This window comes from Copadichromis virginalis, linkage group LG17 (genome assembly GCF_057382275.1).
Source record: "Copadichromis virginalis isolate Kocher_CV1m ecotype Utaka linkage group LG17, C_Virginalis_male_GT1.1, whole genome shotgun sequence".
In the NCBI taxonomy this organism is placed as follows: domain Eukaryota; kingdom Metazoa; phylum Chordata; class Actinopteri; order Cichliformes; family Cichlidae; genus Copadichromis; species Copadichromis virginalis.
In genome coordinates, this window is record NC_140634.1 from 39,336,180 (window position 1) to 39,355,029 (window position 18,850).

The following is an 18,850-nucleotide window of genomic DNA, read 5'->3' on the forward strand; positions in this document are numbered from 1 at the left end:
CGCATACCGCCGGAACAGGAGCACAGAGGATGCAGTCTCCATCGCAATGCACTCTGTCCTCTCACACCTGGACAACAACAACACCTACACCAGAATGCTGTTTATAGACTTCAGTTCAGCATTCAATACAATCCACCCCTCACAACTCATCAGGAAACTGACAGACCTGGGTATCAGTTCCCTCATCTGCAAATGGTTACTGGACTTCCTGACCAACCGCCCCCAACATGTCCGGCTGGATAACCGCTGCTCATCTACCATCACAATGAACACCGGTGTACCACAAGGCTGTGTGATGAGCCCTTTCCTCTACTCCCTCTTCACCCACGACTGCAGACCTGCTGATGGTTCCAACACCATCATTAAGTTTGCAGATGACACCACGGTGATTGGCCTCATCAGTGACAACGATGAGGCCGCCTACAGGGAGGAGGTGGATCGTCTGGCTGAGTGGTGCGACAGAAACAACCTGCTGCTTAACACCGAGAAGACCAAGGAGCTCATCGTGGACTACAGGAGGAATGCTGACCCACATCCACCCATCCACATTAAGGGGACGGCTGTGGAGCGTGTGAGCAGCTTCAAGTTCCTGGGAGTCCACATCTCCGAGGATCTCACCTGGACGACCAACTGCTCCAAGCTGGTCAAGAAGGCTCACCAGCGCCTCTTCTTCTTGAGGACTCTGAGGAAGAACCACCTGTCCTCAGACATCCTGGTGAACTTCTATCGCTGCACCATCGAGAGCATCCTGACCAACTGTATAACAGTCTGGTACGGGAACTGCTCTGCCTCGGACCGGAAGGCGTTGCAGAGGGTCGTGAAAACTGCCCAGCGCATCGCCGGAGCACCACTTCCTGCCATAAAAGACATCTACAGGAAGCGGTGTCTGAAAAGGGCTGGGAAAATCATCAAAGACCCCAGTCACCCATCACATGGACTCTTCACCCTCCTGCCCTCTGGGAGGCGCCACAGGAGCCTCCGGACTAAGACCACCAGGTACCGGAACAGCTTCTTCCCCACAGCTGTCAGACTCCTGAACTCTGCCTCCTGACATCTGACCCACGTTAACTCATGGACTGAACATACACACACCCACAATGGACAACTGTACCCTCAAACACAATAATAACATGGACTGAACCACCACTCACAACCACTAGCACTTTATATAGCCTCTGTAGAAACTATCTACACCCTCACTTATCTTAACTGCACTACTGTATAGCTCTGTGTAAATAATCATTCTGTACATTCGATAATCTTTAATCCTACAACTGTTTGCAACTTGCATAGTTCCCATTTCTGTATAGCTGTATATCCCAGATTCTGTAAAGTTATTTATTTCATATTCTGTATAGTTTTTCATATTTATATCCTGTTCATATCCTGTACATAGCTTGTACTCACTACAGCCTGTACATACTTATAGTTATAGAATATTCACAACATACTTCATACCGTGTACATTATAACATACCATAATAGACCCATTTCTGTAATATACTCACATATCTATATTATTGCTAATATATATTGTAATATATCTATATCACTAAAGCACTTCTGGATGGATGCAAACTGCATTTCGTTGCCCTGTACCTGTGCATGTGCAATGACAATAAAGTTGAATTCTATTCTATTCTATTCTATTCTATTCTATTTCTATTATCTTCCTTTTATTCTCTATGTTACTTGTTAAGCACCTTGGCATACCCTTGGTTTTAAGTGTGCTTTATAAATAAAGTTCATTATCATTATTATTATTATAAACCTCTGTCGGGGCCATCAAGCAGTCTGGACTGGGCTTTAATGCAACTTTATCCCCATAAATATCTCAAAGTGAGAGAGCGCATTTCTGTTACAAACAACCTGAAGACAGAAAATATTTGTTTCTGACCGACTACAGTCACTCATATATATCTCATTTCCAACAACACGGTGCCAGTGTGTCTTCAGAGCTAGCCCACATTTTGACAGGTCTGAGAGCCAATTGTTACATAGTAACCGCATCTGCCAATCAGTGGTGAATTTCCTGTGGTAGCCCCGCCCAGTGACTCCAATTTGGTCCTTGGATATTTTGTGCTTTTTGGCACTTTTGTGCCACATTTGTTTTTTGAAAATACATGGGACCTGCTCTAGGAACTGGATTAGTGTAAATTCAGTTTTCTGTCCTGTTGATTAGCCCGTGTCGTTTAGCCTCACCAGCTTTGATCAGACTTCTCTCGAATCCTCCTGTTGGGGTTGTGAAAGATTAGCATCTCAGAGTGCATGTAGTCACTCTCTATTATTGTAGGGTTTTTACCGTACACATATTGTTCCAATAGGCGTGACACTAAGTGATATGTGACTTCTGCATTACTCCCTTTGATGAAGTTGCAACACTCGAGCATTTCACAACTAATGACGAGAGCAGAACGCAGGAGCTCGCACAGAGAGAGAAATTCAGTTTTAGAAAATGAAAAGCTGAAGAAACTGTAGACAAAATTCACAAATGACAAACTGATTTGCACTCACTCCTCAGGCGAACCTTCACTGTTCTGTGCAAACACACAAACAGCTTGATGCTGCTACACTGATATTAAAGATGATGTTTTTCTTTGGCTAATATCCAGTGCTAACTTATGTTCCCCGTCTTTCTTTCCTGTTATGCAGCAGAAGTAGTAAGATAAACTCTTCTTATCAATTGAAAACACAAACTTCTCAAATCGATTTGCACATTATCTAGTACGATCCAGAATATGAGAGCTAAGCTCGTTAATATGCACAGCAATAAAAGTAACAGCAAAATGTCTGTGTTTGGTAAAATGATCATTATCTGCTGGTACATAACTGTGGTTTTAGCACTTTGACTATATTTTGATAGAGAGTAGTAGGTGTGTGAAATGTGCTATAACACAACAAAGTGGAAAGCTTCTGCTGTGAGGAAATATCAATACTAAGTAACAGCAAGTAGCAAAATGACATCGTTATTTACAGCTCTGCTGCTAAATGGCTATAAAACTACTCAGAGGTCGTGTATGTGCAGTACATGCATTAATAAAACTGACCATCTAAAGAAATCTGTAACTGCTGGCAGCAGCTCGTGAAAGAAGGGGAAAATAAATTTTCATAAAAACTGTACATTAAACCAACAACTATTAATTTACCTCATTTGAAACTGAATTTTGTCCTGATGTTGTAATGTTATGTATCCCTCCCCGAGCTTCTGCTGGAGGATTCTTCCTGTAAAAAGGGAATTCTTCTTTCCCACTGTTTCCCATCTCTAATTTTGTAAGGGGTTACCTTACATTATTAAATGCCTTGAAGTAACTGTTGTTGTCCACTGTTGATCTGAAAAACAGACGTGATCATGATCAGGACTGTATTTCATGAGGTACTACAGTCCTGATCAAAAGTTTAAGACCACTTAAACGTTCTTCCACCTTTCAGTGTCCCATGCTTGGTGCTCTCGTTGGCGTTCTCTGGTGGCGTTCAAGGAGACGAGGCCTTTAAAGACGTTTTTTTGTTTTTGAAGCCCTTCAGTCTCAGGTGCCGTCTGATTGTTATGGGGCTGCAGTCGGCGCCAGTAACGGCCTTAATTTGGGTCGAGGATCGTCCAGTGTCTTGACGGACAGCCAGTTGGATCCTCCAGCTCAGTGCTGGTGACTTTTTTTGGGTCTTCCACTTGAGTTTTTGTTTCATAACCCTCAGGATCATTTAAGAAATGAAAGTCTTACTGCATCCCACCTCAGCAGCGATGGCGTGCTGTGAGAGACCCTGCTTATGCAGTTCAACAACCCGACCACGTTTAAAAAGGGAACTTTTTTTTTCCTTAGCCATCAGAGCGTCATGACAGTGTGACTGCCTGACAGAAAAGGACAATGAATCCCCATTTTTGCACAGATTTTGCCTTTTAAAGGCAAGTGGTCCTAAACGTTTGATCAGCTGTAAAACAGCCTGTTTCAGTTTAACAGTTGTTTTCAATAAATTGCTCAAAAAAATGTTTTGCCTCACTCCCATTTCTTCTTGTTGCGTGTTGAAGCTCTACTTGGAACGTTGCAACCATGCAAAATAGGTTTTTTTGGTCATTTTTCAAGTGGCCTTAAAGTAACAGATCTATTTCCTTGTGTATAAAATGTGTATTATAAAATGTTTACTTTGGCCTAGAAATGTGTGGATGTAAAAGTATGATAACTAGGCTGTCTATTACCTTCCCTTGAACTGCGGTAGCAGTCTTTGGCCCCCGTAGATGAAGTCCTCTGATACACACACACACACACACACACACACACACACACACACACACACATATATATATATGCAAAAAATACACTGCAAACTTAAACCAACACCATCCTCCCTATTCTAAATTTTAAAGAGAGCTTAGCAGAAATATTAAACAACCTAACTAATAGGGTTGCCAACTTCCAGCAAAAAAAATAGGGACACCCCCCCCCCCCCCCCCCCCCTGCCTCGTGATGCTTAATCGACGTAGTCAACTTTAATTTAATGCACATGCCAAAAATGAATAAATAAATAAAAAATGCACAGAAATCATTTATTTTTCCACAATAATTAAATAGATTCAACATCTTTCTTCAACAGAACTGCAGACTGCACAGATGGTTGCCAAAGGAAAAAGTACTATTGCTTACTAGGGTATATATTAAGCTTAATAGTTACTATATACAGTAATGGACTTCTATACATTTTACATCAGATTCAAACTTTGGGTGTAAGATTCAGAGAAATATTTATTAAAAGTTAGACATTTTAAATGAGAATAAGAAACGAAAGTTTGTCTTTGTACCAACCTTTTTCCTGTTAGTGCCCTACCTGCCCCCCAGCTCAAGTTAGCGCCTTACATATATATACATATACATATTAAAAACCTTTCCTTCCCTTTCTAACCGGAACTTCTTCCACCGAGAAACACTAAAATATACACAGTCAGTGTCACAGCTCCCTGTCGAACATTGAGCAGCAGCCACTGAGGTTTACCTGTTACCTGTTTCTTCGTGGAGCATCTGCCCAGCCTCCGTTTTTCGCTCCCCTTCGTGTACATGACACGACAAAATTATAATAAAAACCACTGATATCTGTTATTTATGAATAGATGAAATAGAAATAAAAAACAAAACAAAAACGATGTTGAAATCAAGAGAGAGCGCTCCATTATTTTCTTCTTCGTCGTCGTCATCAGTGTGGTTATGGTATATTAGCGCCACCAACCGGAGCTCAAGTTAGCGCTTTCTTCTTCTTCTTCTTGGTGTTTATTGGCGGTTGACAAACAACGACTTCGTGCATTACCGCCACCAACTGGTATGGAGAGCAGACCAGACTGTCACTTAAGGATTAGATCCTATCATGCTAGTTAAATATTGCTCGATAGCTTTTAGTACTTCAGTTATTTCTAAGCAAATCCAATTAAATCTAGTTTGAGTTTGATTGTATTTAGGTTTTGAATCAGTTGTCTTCTCTTTCTTCCTCACACTCCTGTCAGTGTAATATAACATGAGCTACTGTCTCAGCACAGCGCTCGCATATTCCGGTGCAATGTTTCCCTAAAATGAAAAGTGTTCCGTTTATCCCAGCGTGCCCAAATCTGAGACGTGAAATGATTGTTTCTCATTTCTCCAGTTTTCCTTTGGATTTTATAAAACCACCGTCCTTTCCTTTCTTTCTCCCATTATTTTTGCAATCTCTCCTTTATTTTCTGTTCTAATTGATTTTTTTATTTCTGTTTTACTACAGCTGATAATTAATTGCACTAATCTTTTTCCAGTGGCTCTTTTTTGCAGCCTTATCTGCCATTTCATTTCCCTTAACACTATAATATGCTGGTGGCCATACAAAAGTTAATCATTAGTCCCGTTATGTTTACTCTGCATGGTGTTTGTTGAGTTTCTATTAAGATTTCTGGTCGACTTTCTGCATGGTTGCATTGTAAACTTACTAACGATGAACTGGAATCTGAACAAATTACTGATCTTAATGGTCTCGTGTCTTCAACCCACTGGACAGTTAATAATATTGCAACCATTTTCCTGTGTATACTGAAAGTCCATCATTGATCCTTTTGCCTTCTTTATATTAAAGTCTGGTATAATAAAAGCCTCTACAACATCTGTATACGTTTGTACAGGATTCTAATGGTGACTAATATATTTCTGTGCCATATGTTAGTTTAAAATAAACTCCTTATCCTCATTTCTATCTACTGTAGCCAAGTTATTTTTTTCCAGGTTTGACTGATTAATAAACATCACACGTCCCTGGATTATATTTTTCCCAAATTTAATCAGTGATTACTTCATATTATTATTATTGTTGTTTCTCAGGATACCAACTTCTGTGCTGCTGTATTAAGGTTTTGTTTGGGTTTTTATTTTCATATTTCATTTCCTTTGATCCGTGCATGTTCTCTGTCCTATTGTCTGTGTGGTTGTGCTTCAGACTGGTTAATTATCCACTGCTGACAATATGATAACACCTAAAAACACTTTGTTAGGTACATGTATTCAGTGCATGTACATTTCATGACATGGATAGTAGTGTTGAGTATTCTGAAATAGTCTGAATATTCATAATATACTGAAGTACTGGAATTTTCCTGCACAACCATTTCTGAGCTTTACAGAGAACGGGCAAAAAACAGAAAATCTTTGGCGAATGGCAGATCTTTGGCATCAAACTAACAGGGCGGAAGGAAACAGTAAGTCAGCTAAGCACAGGAAACTGAGAATAAAAAAAAAACATCGCCTGGTTTGATTAGTCTTGACGTCTGCTGTGACAGTCAGACAGCAGGGTCAGAATTTGGTGTAAATTCACAAAAGAATGAATCCATCCTGTCTTGTATCATCAGGTAAGGTTGCTGTTGGTGGTGTAATGGTGCAGGAGTACTGCTGCTGAGCACGTCCGTCCCTTTATGACCACAGTGTACACATCCTCTGACGGCTACTTCCAGCAGGATAATCTCACGATGTCGCAAAGCTCAAATCAAATCAGGACAAAACTGATCTTAATCCAGTCAAGCACCTTTGGGATGTGGTGGGGTGGAAGTGTTGCATTATGGATGTGGAGTAGGGCTGCCACAAACGATTATTTTGATAGTCGACTAGTCACAGATTATTTTTGCGATTAGTCGACTAATCAGATCATCATCCATTGGACGTAAAAGTACAGCTTATTGCACCGGCAGCATCTGCTCTTATATAACTATCATTAGCTTACAGCTTGAAGTGTAAGGTCTGTGCTAACTAAAAATAAAGACAAGATGATAGTTTAACCCTTCTGAGGCCCTGGGACCATTTTTGTACATTTTAGTTTTTCAGTTACAAGCCATTTGCACTGTGTTGAATGGAATATAGCCAAATTCTCTAAAAAAAAAGTTTGGTATAATTTCATTTCAAAATTCAAGTCTGACTTCCTTAAATTTTAATGAAATTTGCAGATTGTTTCGGTGGAGTTTAATAAACTCCTTGCTATCTAAAATATAACAGGACACCGGAGTAAATTCTGGAGCATCTCACACTTCTGATAATCAGCTGTCTGCTTGACGTTTATTCAGCTGTGTAAAAACTATAACTTTAATCTCAGCCAAACCGATTTACTCAGGAACAAATAAAATACTAAAAAAAAGCCAAACAATAACATTTTTAAGTTATCTAAGTGACTCATATATCATGTTTAACCTGAGTAGCGAAAGACTGCGGTGGGTTTGAAAACGATTTGCCGGGAGTCCGGTGTTCTCACCGCTCTAGTGACCTTGCCCCCGGCTCGCTAACGAGCTAGTGGGTAACAGACGTCTCCGAAAACGTCGGAGCGCTTTTGAAAATATGTGGTGTCTTGATAAACTGAGCAGATATTTGAGGTTTACACAGCTACATTCTCGCCTGAAAATATGTTAAACGTTTATTTTGTGACCCAGAAAGAATAATAAGAGTATTAATAAAACTAACTAGCTGCCGCCATTGTTGGAAACTGAGCTGGGCTCAGTGTTGCCAACTCCTCAGTAAGGAAAATCGCTATTGGCTGTCCTAGAAGTCGCTAAATGACGTCATCGCCTAATTTGCATAATTGGTCATCCTAATCTAACCTATGTTGTTGGAGAGAGAAATAACATCGTGGAAGAGACATAAAGTGAGTAAAAAACGTCCTAAATGCATTTAGAGTTTATTTAGAACTACAAATTAAATTTCTTTTAGCAATTATTGTTTTTTTTTTTAATGTCACAATTCCAACCCTGCTCCTTTACCCGGGCTTGGACCGGCAAAAGTGACCCGAAATAGGCGCTCTGGTGGAGTTACTTTGTGTGTGTGTTTATAAGTAGTTTTAAACCTTGTGATCCACAAAACAGCATAAGAGTAAAAGAAGAACTGACTGCGTTACAGCACCCGCTGCTTGTTGAGAGTAGCGCTTTCACGTCTTTTTTTAAGGGGTCTGAAAACTCGCTAAATATAGCGACAAAGTCGCTAAGTTGGCAACACTGGCTGGGCCGCGCTATGAATTCTGGGACAGAGCTACTTCTTCTTCGGGGTTTAACGGCAGCTGGCATCCTTGTACATGCAGTGCTGCCATCTTCTGTTTCAGTCCGTTATTACACTCTTAAATCCTGCTACTTATTCCTGCGTCTTTTGGGATCTTACAAAGCTTCAAACGACGCGTCGACTATTAAATTAGTCATCGACGATTTTGATAGTCGACGTAACAATGTGATGCCATCATGTCAACATGGACCAAAATGAATAATGTTTCCAGCATGGTGTTAAATCTGTACCATGAAGAATTCAGGAGCCTGCCTGGTACCAGTGAGGTGTACCCAGAAAGAGGCCAGTGAGTGTATTCCCAAAGTGAAATGCTGAAAATTATCCAACATATTGCAGATTTTGTTTCCGCCTTCCGCCCAGTTCTTCTGTGCTCTTCTTTCTACTCCCATTCACTTCCAATCTGACATCACAAACACTCAACACTATATGAAACTTATAAAATTATATTGGAAAACCATGATACTTCAATACATCCTCTATTTTTTTTTTTAATCGCCTGGGAACCCTCTTCCAGTTTCTAGTGCAAGAGGTGTGGTGCACCAGTCCAACACAAGGTAACACAGAGAGACAGACAGACAAGCAGCGGTTTGGGCTGATGGAGGAAGGCATGAGCTACTTTTGATTCTCAGTTCTTTTGTATAAAGTGATCGCTTTTTGTAAGGAACATTATCTTTGTTGTAAATGACGACTCCTGGAGGTTATTTGCAAAAACACGAAACAGAAAAGCTCAATAACACACTTCTTCAGCGTTTATGTCACTGAGACCCACAAACTCACAATCTCTTCAACATCGTCAGAACCATCAAATAAATGTAGTGTTTTTAAAATACACTCATGGCTCCCAAGGACCCAGTGAGGAAACAGACTTCTGGCTTCCTGTTCAGAAGGTCACACTCGCTCTCCTGATTTCTTTTTTTCCGTCTCATCTTTGGCTCGTATCTCACTTCCTGCATACATTCTTTCTCTCGTTTAATCAGCCACTCTGGCACGTGACCCCTTAGTGTAGAAGTACTAATATCATGTGATGTGGTAATAATAAACATGGGAACATTGGAGCCCTGCATTTATAACACTTTTAACATACTAATCAAAAATCCTGACAGTTTGCATTTCAGTCGACAAATGCATGTTACCCCTGGCTCAACAGGTCACATTACTTTGCCTCAGATGTCCATGTCATGTTTCATCTGACAAAGAAAACTGTTTTTTCTTCTTCTTTCATACAGATGGGAATGAAGGCTCACCACAGTCAAGTCTCTGCGGTGCTCGGACTTTGAAGTGAGATTACCGGGGCCTCGGCCAGACAGAAGGTCACCACTCTCTCACCAAGCTGGTGCCTCCTCTTCGTCTCCCTCCACTCAAACTGATCCAGCCTGCCTCTCAATTAAATCTGAGGAAGAAAATCCCATCTGGCTGTCAGACACAGACTCTCAGATACCAACCAGAAATGTCGCAGGAGACTCAAAGACAACCAGAAACAATGAGCCACAGATTTCACTCAGGTAACATAGATCTTTATTTAAATTACAGATGAATTTATATAGTAAATCTGCACAAATATATTTCCAGAAAACATAAAGTATCTCTCTGAATAAATGATCTAACCCAGCTGATCTTAACCTTTCTTTGGATTTTGTTTGGACATTAGCCGTGGGACGTTTCAGTAAAGGTAAATTATTGCTCCCGTTTTTTCAATCTGAGAAATTTTCATTAACAACCAAAAGAAAAAAAGAAAAGATTCAAATATTACAAAACAAACAAAAAGAAAAAGAAAATCCCATATCATGGTGAAGTCGAAAAGTCCATACTGATTAGTGATTAGCCTCATCTCTTAAATCCTGGTGACCCTCGACTTGTGCACAAACATTTCTGTAAGTGAACGGAGAGTTTTCAGTCAGGAAAAAAAAAGCTACACGAGAATTTATTTTGTCGTGAAGGAAATTAATGCTTCTCTGATACTTGGCTGCAAGCCGTCACCTGCTGTCATCTCTTCATCCACACGAGGTCAGTGTTGCACACTAAAATGAAAACGATGCCTGTATTTGTTTACATAAATGATCTATGCTTGCTATTCTCAACCTAAGGAAAAAACAAAAGAGCAAAGAGGCGTGTAACAGGCTGCTCTGAGCCTGGCTTGTGTTATGAACTGTAGAGTCATATTTCAGCAGCATTTCCCCAGTGAAACGGCTCAGAGAGATAACTTAAGTTTATGAACTGAAACATTTTAGTGACTGAAAATGGGACAAAACTGAGCGCAGGTTACGAGCCACGAGGACGGCGCACCGGTGTCACACACTGAGGTATTTTTAATGTAAACACGTTTCTCTGTAGCACTTAAAGCCAAGATTTGTTTTTTTGCCCTCTTGGTAAAGCAATAATTTTATCATAACAAAACATACAGTCACAGTGCATCTGTATCCTGATAAACAAAGTAAGAGCATTTACATGAGTCCAACATTAAAGATCACTGCACACGGATTTATAAAGCTCATTGTCTTAAAAGGTGAAACATGTTTCAGTAAAACCGCACTTTTATCACGTGCACATCCACAAAAGTTCAGCCATCTTTGACCCTCTGCAGTCACAGGGCTCTGTTTCCAGCACTAATTTACAACTATAGTTTTTACTGTTCAAGCAAGTGTTTAAATAAAACAATCATGCGTTGAAAAGATAAATAAAGGTCAAAGTTTCCAGTTAAAGTAGTGCCCTTTCTGTGTTAGAAATATGAATTTAAAGGCTAAAAAGTAATCTGTGACCATGTAATTGATACACTAATTACTGTATTTCAGGCGATTGCATAGCTAACAATGAAAATAACTATAAACTCATACTTTACATAAGTGTAAGTAACATATTTAACCTTGATTAAATATATAAATTGACACTGCTTTACACTTTATTGGTTTTAAATCGTTGCACTGACGCATTTACACTGTGCTTTATACAGCGCCCTCCAGAGGTGTTGTATATTACAACAAGTCTTGTTTCATTTTCATGTTTTAAATAAATTAAACTAATTTAAAAAGCTTAAAGTAGCAAAAGCAAAACACACGTGCCATCTTTTCTTGTTATACTGTCTTGCAGTGCAGGAAGCTTTGGAAACCCCCCTCCTCTTACCCCGTCTGACTCTGGATTTGAGGGATTTCTAACCTCGATGATTTCGTTTGCACGCTGTACACATTCAGTTATCCTGCCATGGTTTAAAATAATACACTTTCAGGATCGGACGGGGTTTATTTGTCGTCCAGCGTTAACCCGAGTGTTAAAATATGTGTCAGTCAGGTTTGGGGGGTTGACAACGTTGGTGGTGATGTGCTTTTGGTAAGAAGGCGAAAAGCAGGTATTGATCTTTTTCACGATTGCAGAAGTTGAGTAAACTAACAGAAATGTTCTTTCAGAGTTAAATTAGATTTTCACGTCGTCAGCACCGTTTCTCAGTCTTGGAGTTGCCTTTCAGGACGATGTGAGGTAATCCAACAGCCCATCTATCACAGGGCCAGTACTGCAGTCCAGGCAGCGAGTACGGTATCTCGTAGTTGGCATCCAGGTAGGCTATCAGCGTGCTGCCGTAGGCTACAGCTATCACAATCAGAATGTGCCTGAAGGACGGATAAATCGAAGGTCAACACAAAGACACGAACCATTTTTGTCCTAAAAATGGGGCCTGTTCATGATGCGTTCACGGTGGATAAACGATCCCAAGACTGGAGGTCGGGGTTCACGGTACCAAAGTTTGCAAACGCTGATCTAATGTTACAGTAAACTCATCTTTTCATTTTCATTCAGGAATTCATCTGAATGTTGATTCTGTTCATCAGGACGTTTTCAGTGGGAGAAACGTTTCGTCTCAGCTGACTGCAGGTTTCAACCTTATAAACAGGACATTTGCACAATGACTGAAACCAGCCCACTGAAGGAACGATGGGCTGTGAGGTCAGTTCCTTGATCACTCTTTCAAGGAGGAGGATGTAACATCCTGGACAGGGAGGAACGCTGGTTTGAGCGCAGAGTCAAGGAGGCCATTAATGTGAAAAGGGAAAGACCATCTCTGAATGGAGGAGGGGCCTAAGGGTGCATCTCTTGATTGATGATCGAGGAACTGAGCTCACAGCCCATCGTTCCTTCAGTGGCTGGTTTCAGTCATTATGCAAATGTCCTGTTTAAAAGGTTGGAAACCTGCAGTCAGCTGAGACTGAAGACGTCCCCTGTATGACGAAACGTTTCTCCCACTGACAACAGAATCAACTTTTTGGGATTTACTGACCTGGATGATTGAGCATGCATCAAGACAGTAATTCATCTTGTTGATATGAAACAAACATGCAGACAAGTGAAGATAAAGAAATAAAAGAAATGAACGGGAAGCCAGGACTTACCAAAAACCATGCAGGTAGCAGAAGTTGATCCTCTGCCAGAAGCTGCAGCCAAAGCGGTCACCGAGCCAGCAGGAGATGGCGAGCACCCACAGAGCGATCGACAGCTTGGCGAGTCGCAGAGCCTTCTGGTCAGTGCAGCTGAGAATGACGGAAAATGGATGATCGCAGGAAATCAAACGGCAAAGTGCACAATCAGGTTTTCACGTGTCTTTTTCTTACCATTTCATCTCCGTAATCAGAGTGTAAAGCAGATGGAGGCCGAAGCAGTTTAACGCGTAGGCGTTGGCCGTAGGTTTGACGAATGACGACACCGAGCTGATGACCGTGATCACCAGGACGAGCTTTGAAAACGTGGATCTGCGTTGGAGCGCACAGAGACGGAAATAAACACGCACCTGAAGCAGACTTGAAACAGACGTTTAGTTTTATTTTGGCATCGTACTCCAGCCCGTACGGACTCACGGGTTTGATTTCACCACATGATTTGTGTAAAGCATTCTGTGAGGCTGGTTTGGATGGGTGCAAAGTGAATAAACATGATTGTTACAGCAGTCTAGCAAACCATGAAAGAAAACCTGAAAAACAGGTTGTCCTCCCTATACTCACACTTCTAATAAATAAACTCGTCATTGAGCATTCTTCGTGTGGAATAACTGGGAGTTAACTGGTTTAGTTGGACAGTTTGAACCAAAGTCCTGCCATTTTTATACGCGGCCGCTGTCGTCAGAGGCTCGTGAGTAACTGGACAAGTAGCTGACAAGCAGGTGAACCAGGTGAGGCTGGTTTCTCGGCTACGTCGTGACAAATTCAGCAGATATAAGAACTGGAGTCGAGTCTCAGTGTTGAATTATCATTTGGGAGCTTTTAACAGGAATTCTTTCTTAATGTGACGGTCAAAGATATGTTGATGCAAGTGAAGAAACTTTACGAGTGGCCAAATCAACAATCCGGCCAGTTCAGCAATGCCTGAAAAGGCCTGAAAGACCACTGAAGGTAAAGGTCTAATATCAAGACATGCCTTCATGAATGGAAATACAGTAAGTTTGCAACAAGGCGTCCAGCACGGCTACATTCAAGAACAAAAAGGCTACATTACAGGAAAACATCTAAGCGCTTGCACAGCTGTCACTGGCGTTTATTGATCACGTGATTGCCGATAGAAGTAGCAGAACGAACTGTGAAGCGTGCAGGGCTGTACTCTCTGCTCACACAGTGTTTGTAGTGCAAATGGATCATGACTATTCTTCAACAGCCAAGCCAGTCACCATGTCAACACAACAGAGCAGCGACTGAAGGTGGCTGCAGTGAAAGCCTGGAAGAGCATCTCAAGGGAGAAAGCACAATATTTGGTGACATCTATGAGTTCTAGACTTCATTTCCATCCATCCATCCATTCGCTTCCGCTTGTCCTTTTCAGGGTCGCGGGGGGCGCTGGAGCCTATCCCAGCTGTCATAGGGCGAGAGGCGGGGTACACCCTGGGCAGGTCGCCAGTCTGTCACAGGGTCAACACACAGGGACAGACAACCATTCGCTCTCACATTCATTCGCACATTCACACCTAGTGGCAATTTGGATTATCCAATTAACCTATCCCCACAAGCTGCACGTCTTTGGACGGTGGGAGGAAGCCGGAGTACCCGGAGAGAACCCACGCAAACACGGGGAGAACATGCAAACTCCACACAGAAAGACCCCGGCCTGATGGTGGAATTGAACTCAGGACCTTCTTGCTGTGCGGCAACAGTGCTAACCACCGTGCCACCGTGCTGCCCATTCATTTCCATCCAAATATTAAAAACAATCCTTATATTATAAATGACATTAGTTGGTCCAGTGACTCTTGAGCCTTTGAAAATGGGGTTATGTGGATAATTACACAGTCATACTGTTTGATTCAAAAACACAGAAGCAAAATGATAAAAACGTCACGATTAGACTTCCCTGCAATCACAGCGGCCTCGGCTGTTCGGGAGGAGCAACCCACTGGATCAAACACTGGAAAATCACTGTGAGGTTATTGATGGGAGGGGGATTGTTTCACACATCAAATGTTCATTCGCCTGTCGCACCTTGCAGTTTAAATATTTACACAGGTTGGGTGGAGCTCTGTTTTTACAGCCCCGTGTCCATCAAGGTGAAGACTGAACCACCACATTTGGGACAATGACGAACCTTTGAGCTGTTAAACTGGCTCCTCGTCCGGCCGGGATAAGGTTTCACAGTGGCATGTGTTGGAAACGCTCTGTTATTGTTTTGCATCATCCTGAAAGACCACTGATCTCCTTAGAAACACGCAGAGGCACGAATAAACGCCGGACACAAAGACCTTGGACTAAGTTGTCGAAACACAGATCAGTCATCTGTCGCTGGGTTAATGGTTACAAGGTCGACATACCTGTCTTTTATAAAAGAAGGGAAGAGTCTGCGAGGGAACCAGACGGCATAACCGACCGCCAACACCCACAAGATCGAGAGCTCGTCCAACATCTGACCGACGAAACTAAGAGTCATGTGAAAGTACGCCGAGAACAGCCCTGCAAAGAAGAGAGAACGAGAGAATGATGTCGAATTATTCATGCTTTTAGGATTTTATAGGCGAAGACAAGTATAAAACGGGTAAAGTGAGACGTGTTACTGCACGTTCACAGATGGTTAAGAGCAGTGCAGGGGAGACATGCAGAGCTCCAGTTTGCAGCTGACTTCTCTTCTCGTGCTTTAGTTATTACATTTAAACTTGCATACTGGTTAAACTGGTTCGGCTACTGTTGCAACTAATAAGTATTTCTTTTAGTGTCATAAGCTTTAAGAAAACCTAGTCAGTTCAGAGAAGCTTCAAACATCTGCTACAGATCTTCCTACTTGATAACACATTTCTTGTGATATCTATTTCATCTATACTGAGTCAGCCTGTTTCACAAACACAAAACATTTCGTGGATTTATTTTGCAGACATACGGCTGAAGTTGGTTTAAATAAATAAAGAAAGAAAGGACTGACCTACAAAAATCATCATGACCCAAACCAGGTGGATCGCCAAGCTCCTCTCTTTGGCATACGGGTGCAGAAGGTAGAGCATGATGGGAGAGATAATGAAGAAAATGAAGCTGCTCATCTGCAGGGAAAACATTAAATCGATCACCAGTCCAAAGTGTGGCTTTGAGTTGCAGTTGTTGGGCTGGTAGCGCCACTGCAAGTGTCTCCTGAATAAAAAGCTTTCAGTTTACCGTGTTGAAGGACTCGACCACATGCTCAGAGTGTCTGTAGTTGTCTTCGCACCAGTCGATTTCTGAACTCTCATAGGAGAAAACTCCCGCCATCCCCTCGCCGGAGTGAACACCTGAGAGACGCAGGGACAACAGTGGCCGCTGACTCTGGTGTAACAAGCACACCTGCATTTTTCAGTAGTCAAATTAAGGTGTTTGTATATGTGGTTTATGGAAATCATTATCCCCTCCACCCAGCAGTCAAATGCCAATCGCACCCTTTTACAATTTCACTTAAATGTCAGTCCCTGCTGGCGCCTACATCTCCCACGATGCAACCGGACAGCATGTTCAGCAACGTCCTACAAACAGCCCAGAAAATGTGACCGATTCAGACGACAGCGTACGTTGCTCCACTTTTATTATATTTTTATGACATGATAAAAATGGCGCCGTATACACAAACAGACTTTTTGCTCCATGGTTAATGTTTTGTAAGCATTAGTGCACCACACCAACACGATCCAGTTAAATCAGAGGTCATTAAAACTCGGACTTTTGTCATTTTGAATATCAAATTCCTCTTTGGTACTACAGTAAGTTCATTTCCATAGTTGTATCCCTTTTAATTGCTGGTTCACTTTAGCGTAGGATGAGGACACTTCACACTTCCACGGCTGTTTTAACCTGCGCTGCACGACATCTGTGCTATTAAAACACAACCTGCCATCTTTCCTAGAAGGCTGTCAGATGTGGCGCAGTGTGTGAATGGTGCCTGGTTCACAGTATTTGTTGGACTTGATTTATTGCATCATTATTATATGGCTTTTATTTACACTTACAGTGTAAATAGGGAGGGGGGTTCACATTCACAATATACACACTGGACTTGAGCTGGAATTGCTTTTAAACCTCAGTATGGCCTCGAAACTGGGACTAAAATTTTCCCAATGACTTTTATATCCACAGAGGCCAAGGCCGCTCATTTCAGTCTCTACTGAATCTGGATATTTGCTACAGCAAATTATTACCTGGAGCTTTCAAAAGTACTCAGTTTATTATGCAGCCTAAACAGGAAGTCGTCATCAGAACGCCACCCTTCATGTTGATATCTGAATTACAGATTTTTAACAGTGTCAATAAACTTATTTCAGAGTTTGCACTGAAATAGAGTTTATAGGTGTACCTAATAAAGTGGTTACCGATGGGAAAAGAAGTACTCCGCCTTTAAGTACAAGTTGTAATACTATTGAAATATTACAAGTCTCATCATATATGTACTTGTTTTCCAGAACAATCGATGTCAGAATACTAACATATTACTGCATAACACTCTGTTATGTACTACAGTGTAATTCAGGCGACTGAACACTGAAAGAAAAATATTATCTATAGAAACAACTCCCAGTTTATCTGTTGATTAGAACTCGTATGAATAACCTAGACTAGGAAAATAGGCAGTTGAGTTCAAAGGTCATTAAGTAAAGGTGATGAAGTAAAAGCATAAAGTACAAGTACTTCGAGAAAGTAGTTGAGCACAATATATTAAGTAACAGTAAATCACTATTTATTACCATCCTGAGGAATAAACATCGGAGTTTTCCTGACAGGGAAAAACCTTTTTGTCCGAAATATGAATATTTGGACAAAAAAAAGTGTCCCAATAATTAAAAAGTTTATTTTTTTTCTCATCACAGGGTGTTCAATGGGAAACCGGCTCTTACCTGCCATGCTGTCGTCCTGCAGCCCGGCACTGCTGCTCTGCTCCAGGTGCTGCAACAGGTGGATTTAACGAGGCGGGGTTTTGAAACGCTCGCGATCCCGAAGCACGAGCCCAGTAACGTCACTGACGGTCACGCGAAAAGGTTTCAAATCTCTGGGACAATATGTCATCACAGAGAAAATGTCTGGAATGAGCTCGTTTGTTTTTCTTTCTTCATTGACAGTTTACCAGGCCCCGGGGAAAGAGCAGGAACCGGTTACTCAGCAGTAACGGGTAACGTAGAAACGACCATGTGGGGCAAAAAAAACCTTTAACGGGCTGTAAACACACGACAGGCGACTGGAGGGTTCAGAGGAAACCTGAAAAGAAACACGCAAAACCGTAACAGGTGTTCCAGGTAGCTGCTGCACCTGTCTGAGGAATCTCAGGTTTTTCCTAAAGGAGGTTCAACCAAATCTGCCGCATTTCAAAATAAAAGCATAATCCTGCAGCGGAGGAGCAGGTGTGGTGGGAACACGCCGAGTCTTGAAGGTGAAACTCCAAATAGTTGCATTCATATGGTTTAACTCAAAACAAAGAAGCATTAACTGCGCACACTGGCTTAATAACGTTTCTGCGATAGAAATTGTTTGGAAAAAAGTACTCGTGTATTTAATTACAAATAGTTACCGGAGAGTCACCTAATATTACCGAAAGTACTCGTCGGTCTCCCATTTCAGGCTACACGTTGTCTTCTTATGTTACGGTTTTTCAGTGCATGCATTTTTACTCTTTTGGGCAGTACTGTGACACTGTGCTGCTGCAGTTTGAGTCTCAAACAAATCCGCGATGAAATCAATGGGCTCCAGTGTGATCTCGTTTTTTATCACCTGTAGAAGTGTTTATGATCTGTAAAGTTAAAAAAAACAAACCGCTACGACGAAATCTGAGACAGATGAGCTGGTAATCTCTCTCACAATTTAGAGAAAAATAGGCGCAGCACCAATCAGGAGGCTTTGGCCAATCCAATTACTGCAGGC

General features: G+C 41.6%; 1 protein-coding gene across 1 annotated transcript; it reads right to left on the reverse strand.

Moving 5' to 3' along the window:
- Positions 1–10,026: 10,026 nt before the first annotated feature.
- acer1 (alkaline ceramidase 1) lies at positions 10,027–18,233 on the reverse strand. The gene is made up of 7 exons (XM_085437111.1): positions 17,833–18,233; positions 16,130–16,242; positions 15,903–16,017; positions 15,301–15,439; positions 13,124–13,261; positions 12,905–13,042; positions 10,027–12,127 (listed from the first exon to the last, which is right to left on the reverse strand). The coding sequence occupies exons 1-7, from the start codon at positions 17,837–17,839 to the stop codon at positions 11,950–11,952; spliced, it is 828 nt and encodes a 275-aa protein (XP_085293237.1). The 5' UTR covers positions 17,840–18,233; the 3' UTR covers positions 10,027–11,949.
- Positions 18,234–18,850: the final 617 nt, after the last annotated feature.

Coding starts and splice junctions, on each gene's coding strand:
- acer1 (XM_085437111.1), bottom strand. Junction 16,018..16,129: donor TGGTCGAGTCCTTCAACACG/GTAAACTGAAAG, acceptor TTTTCCCTGCAG/ATGAGCAGCTTCATTTTCTT. Junction 12,128..12,904: donor TGCTACCTGCATGGTTTTTG/GTAAGTCCTGGC, acceptor TCCGTCCTTCAG/GCACATTCTGATTGTGATAG.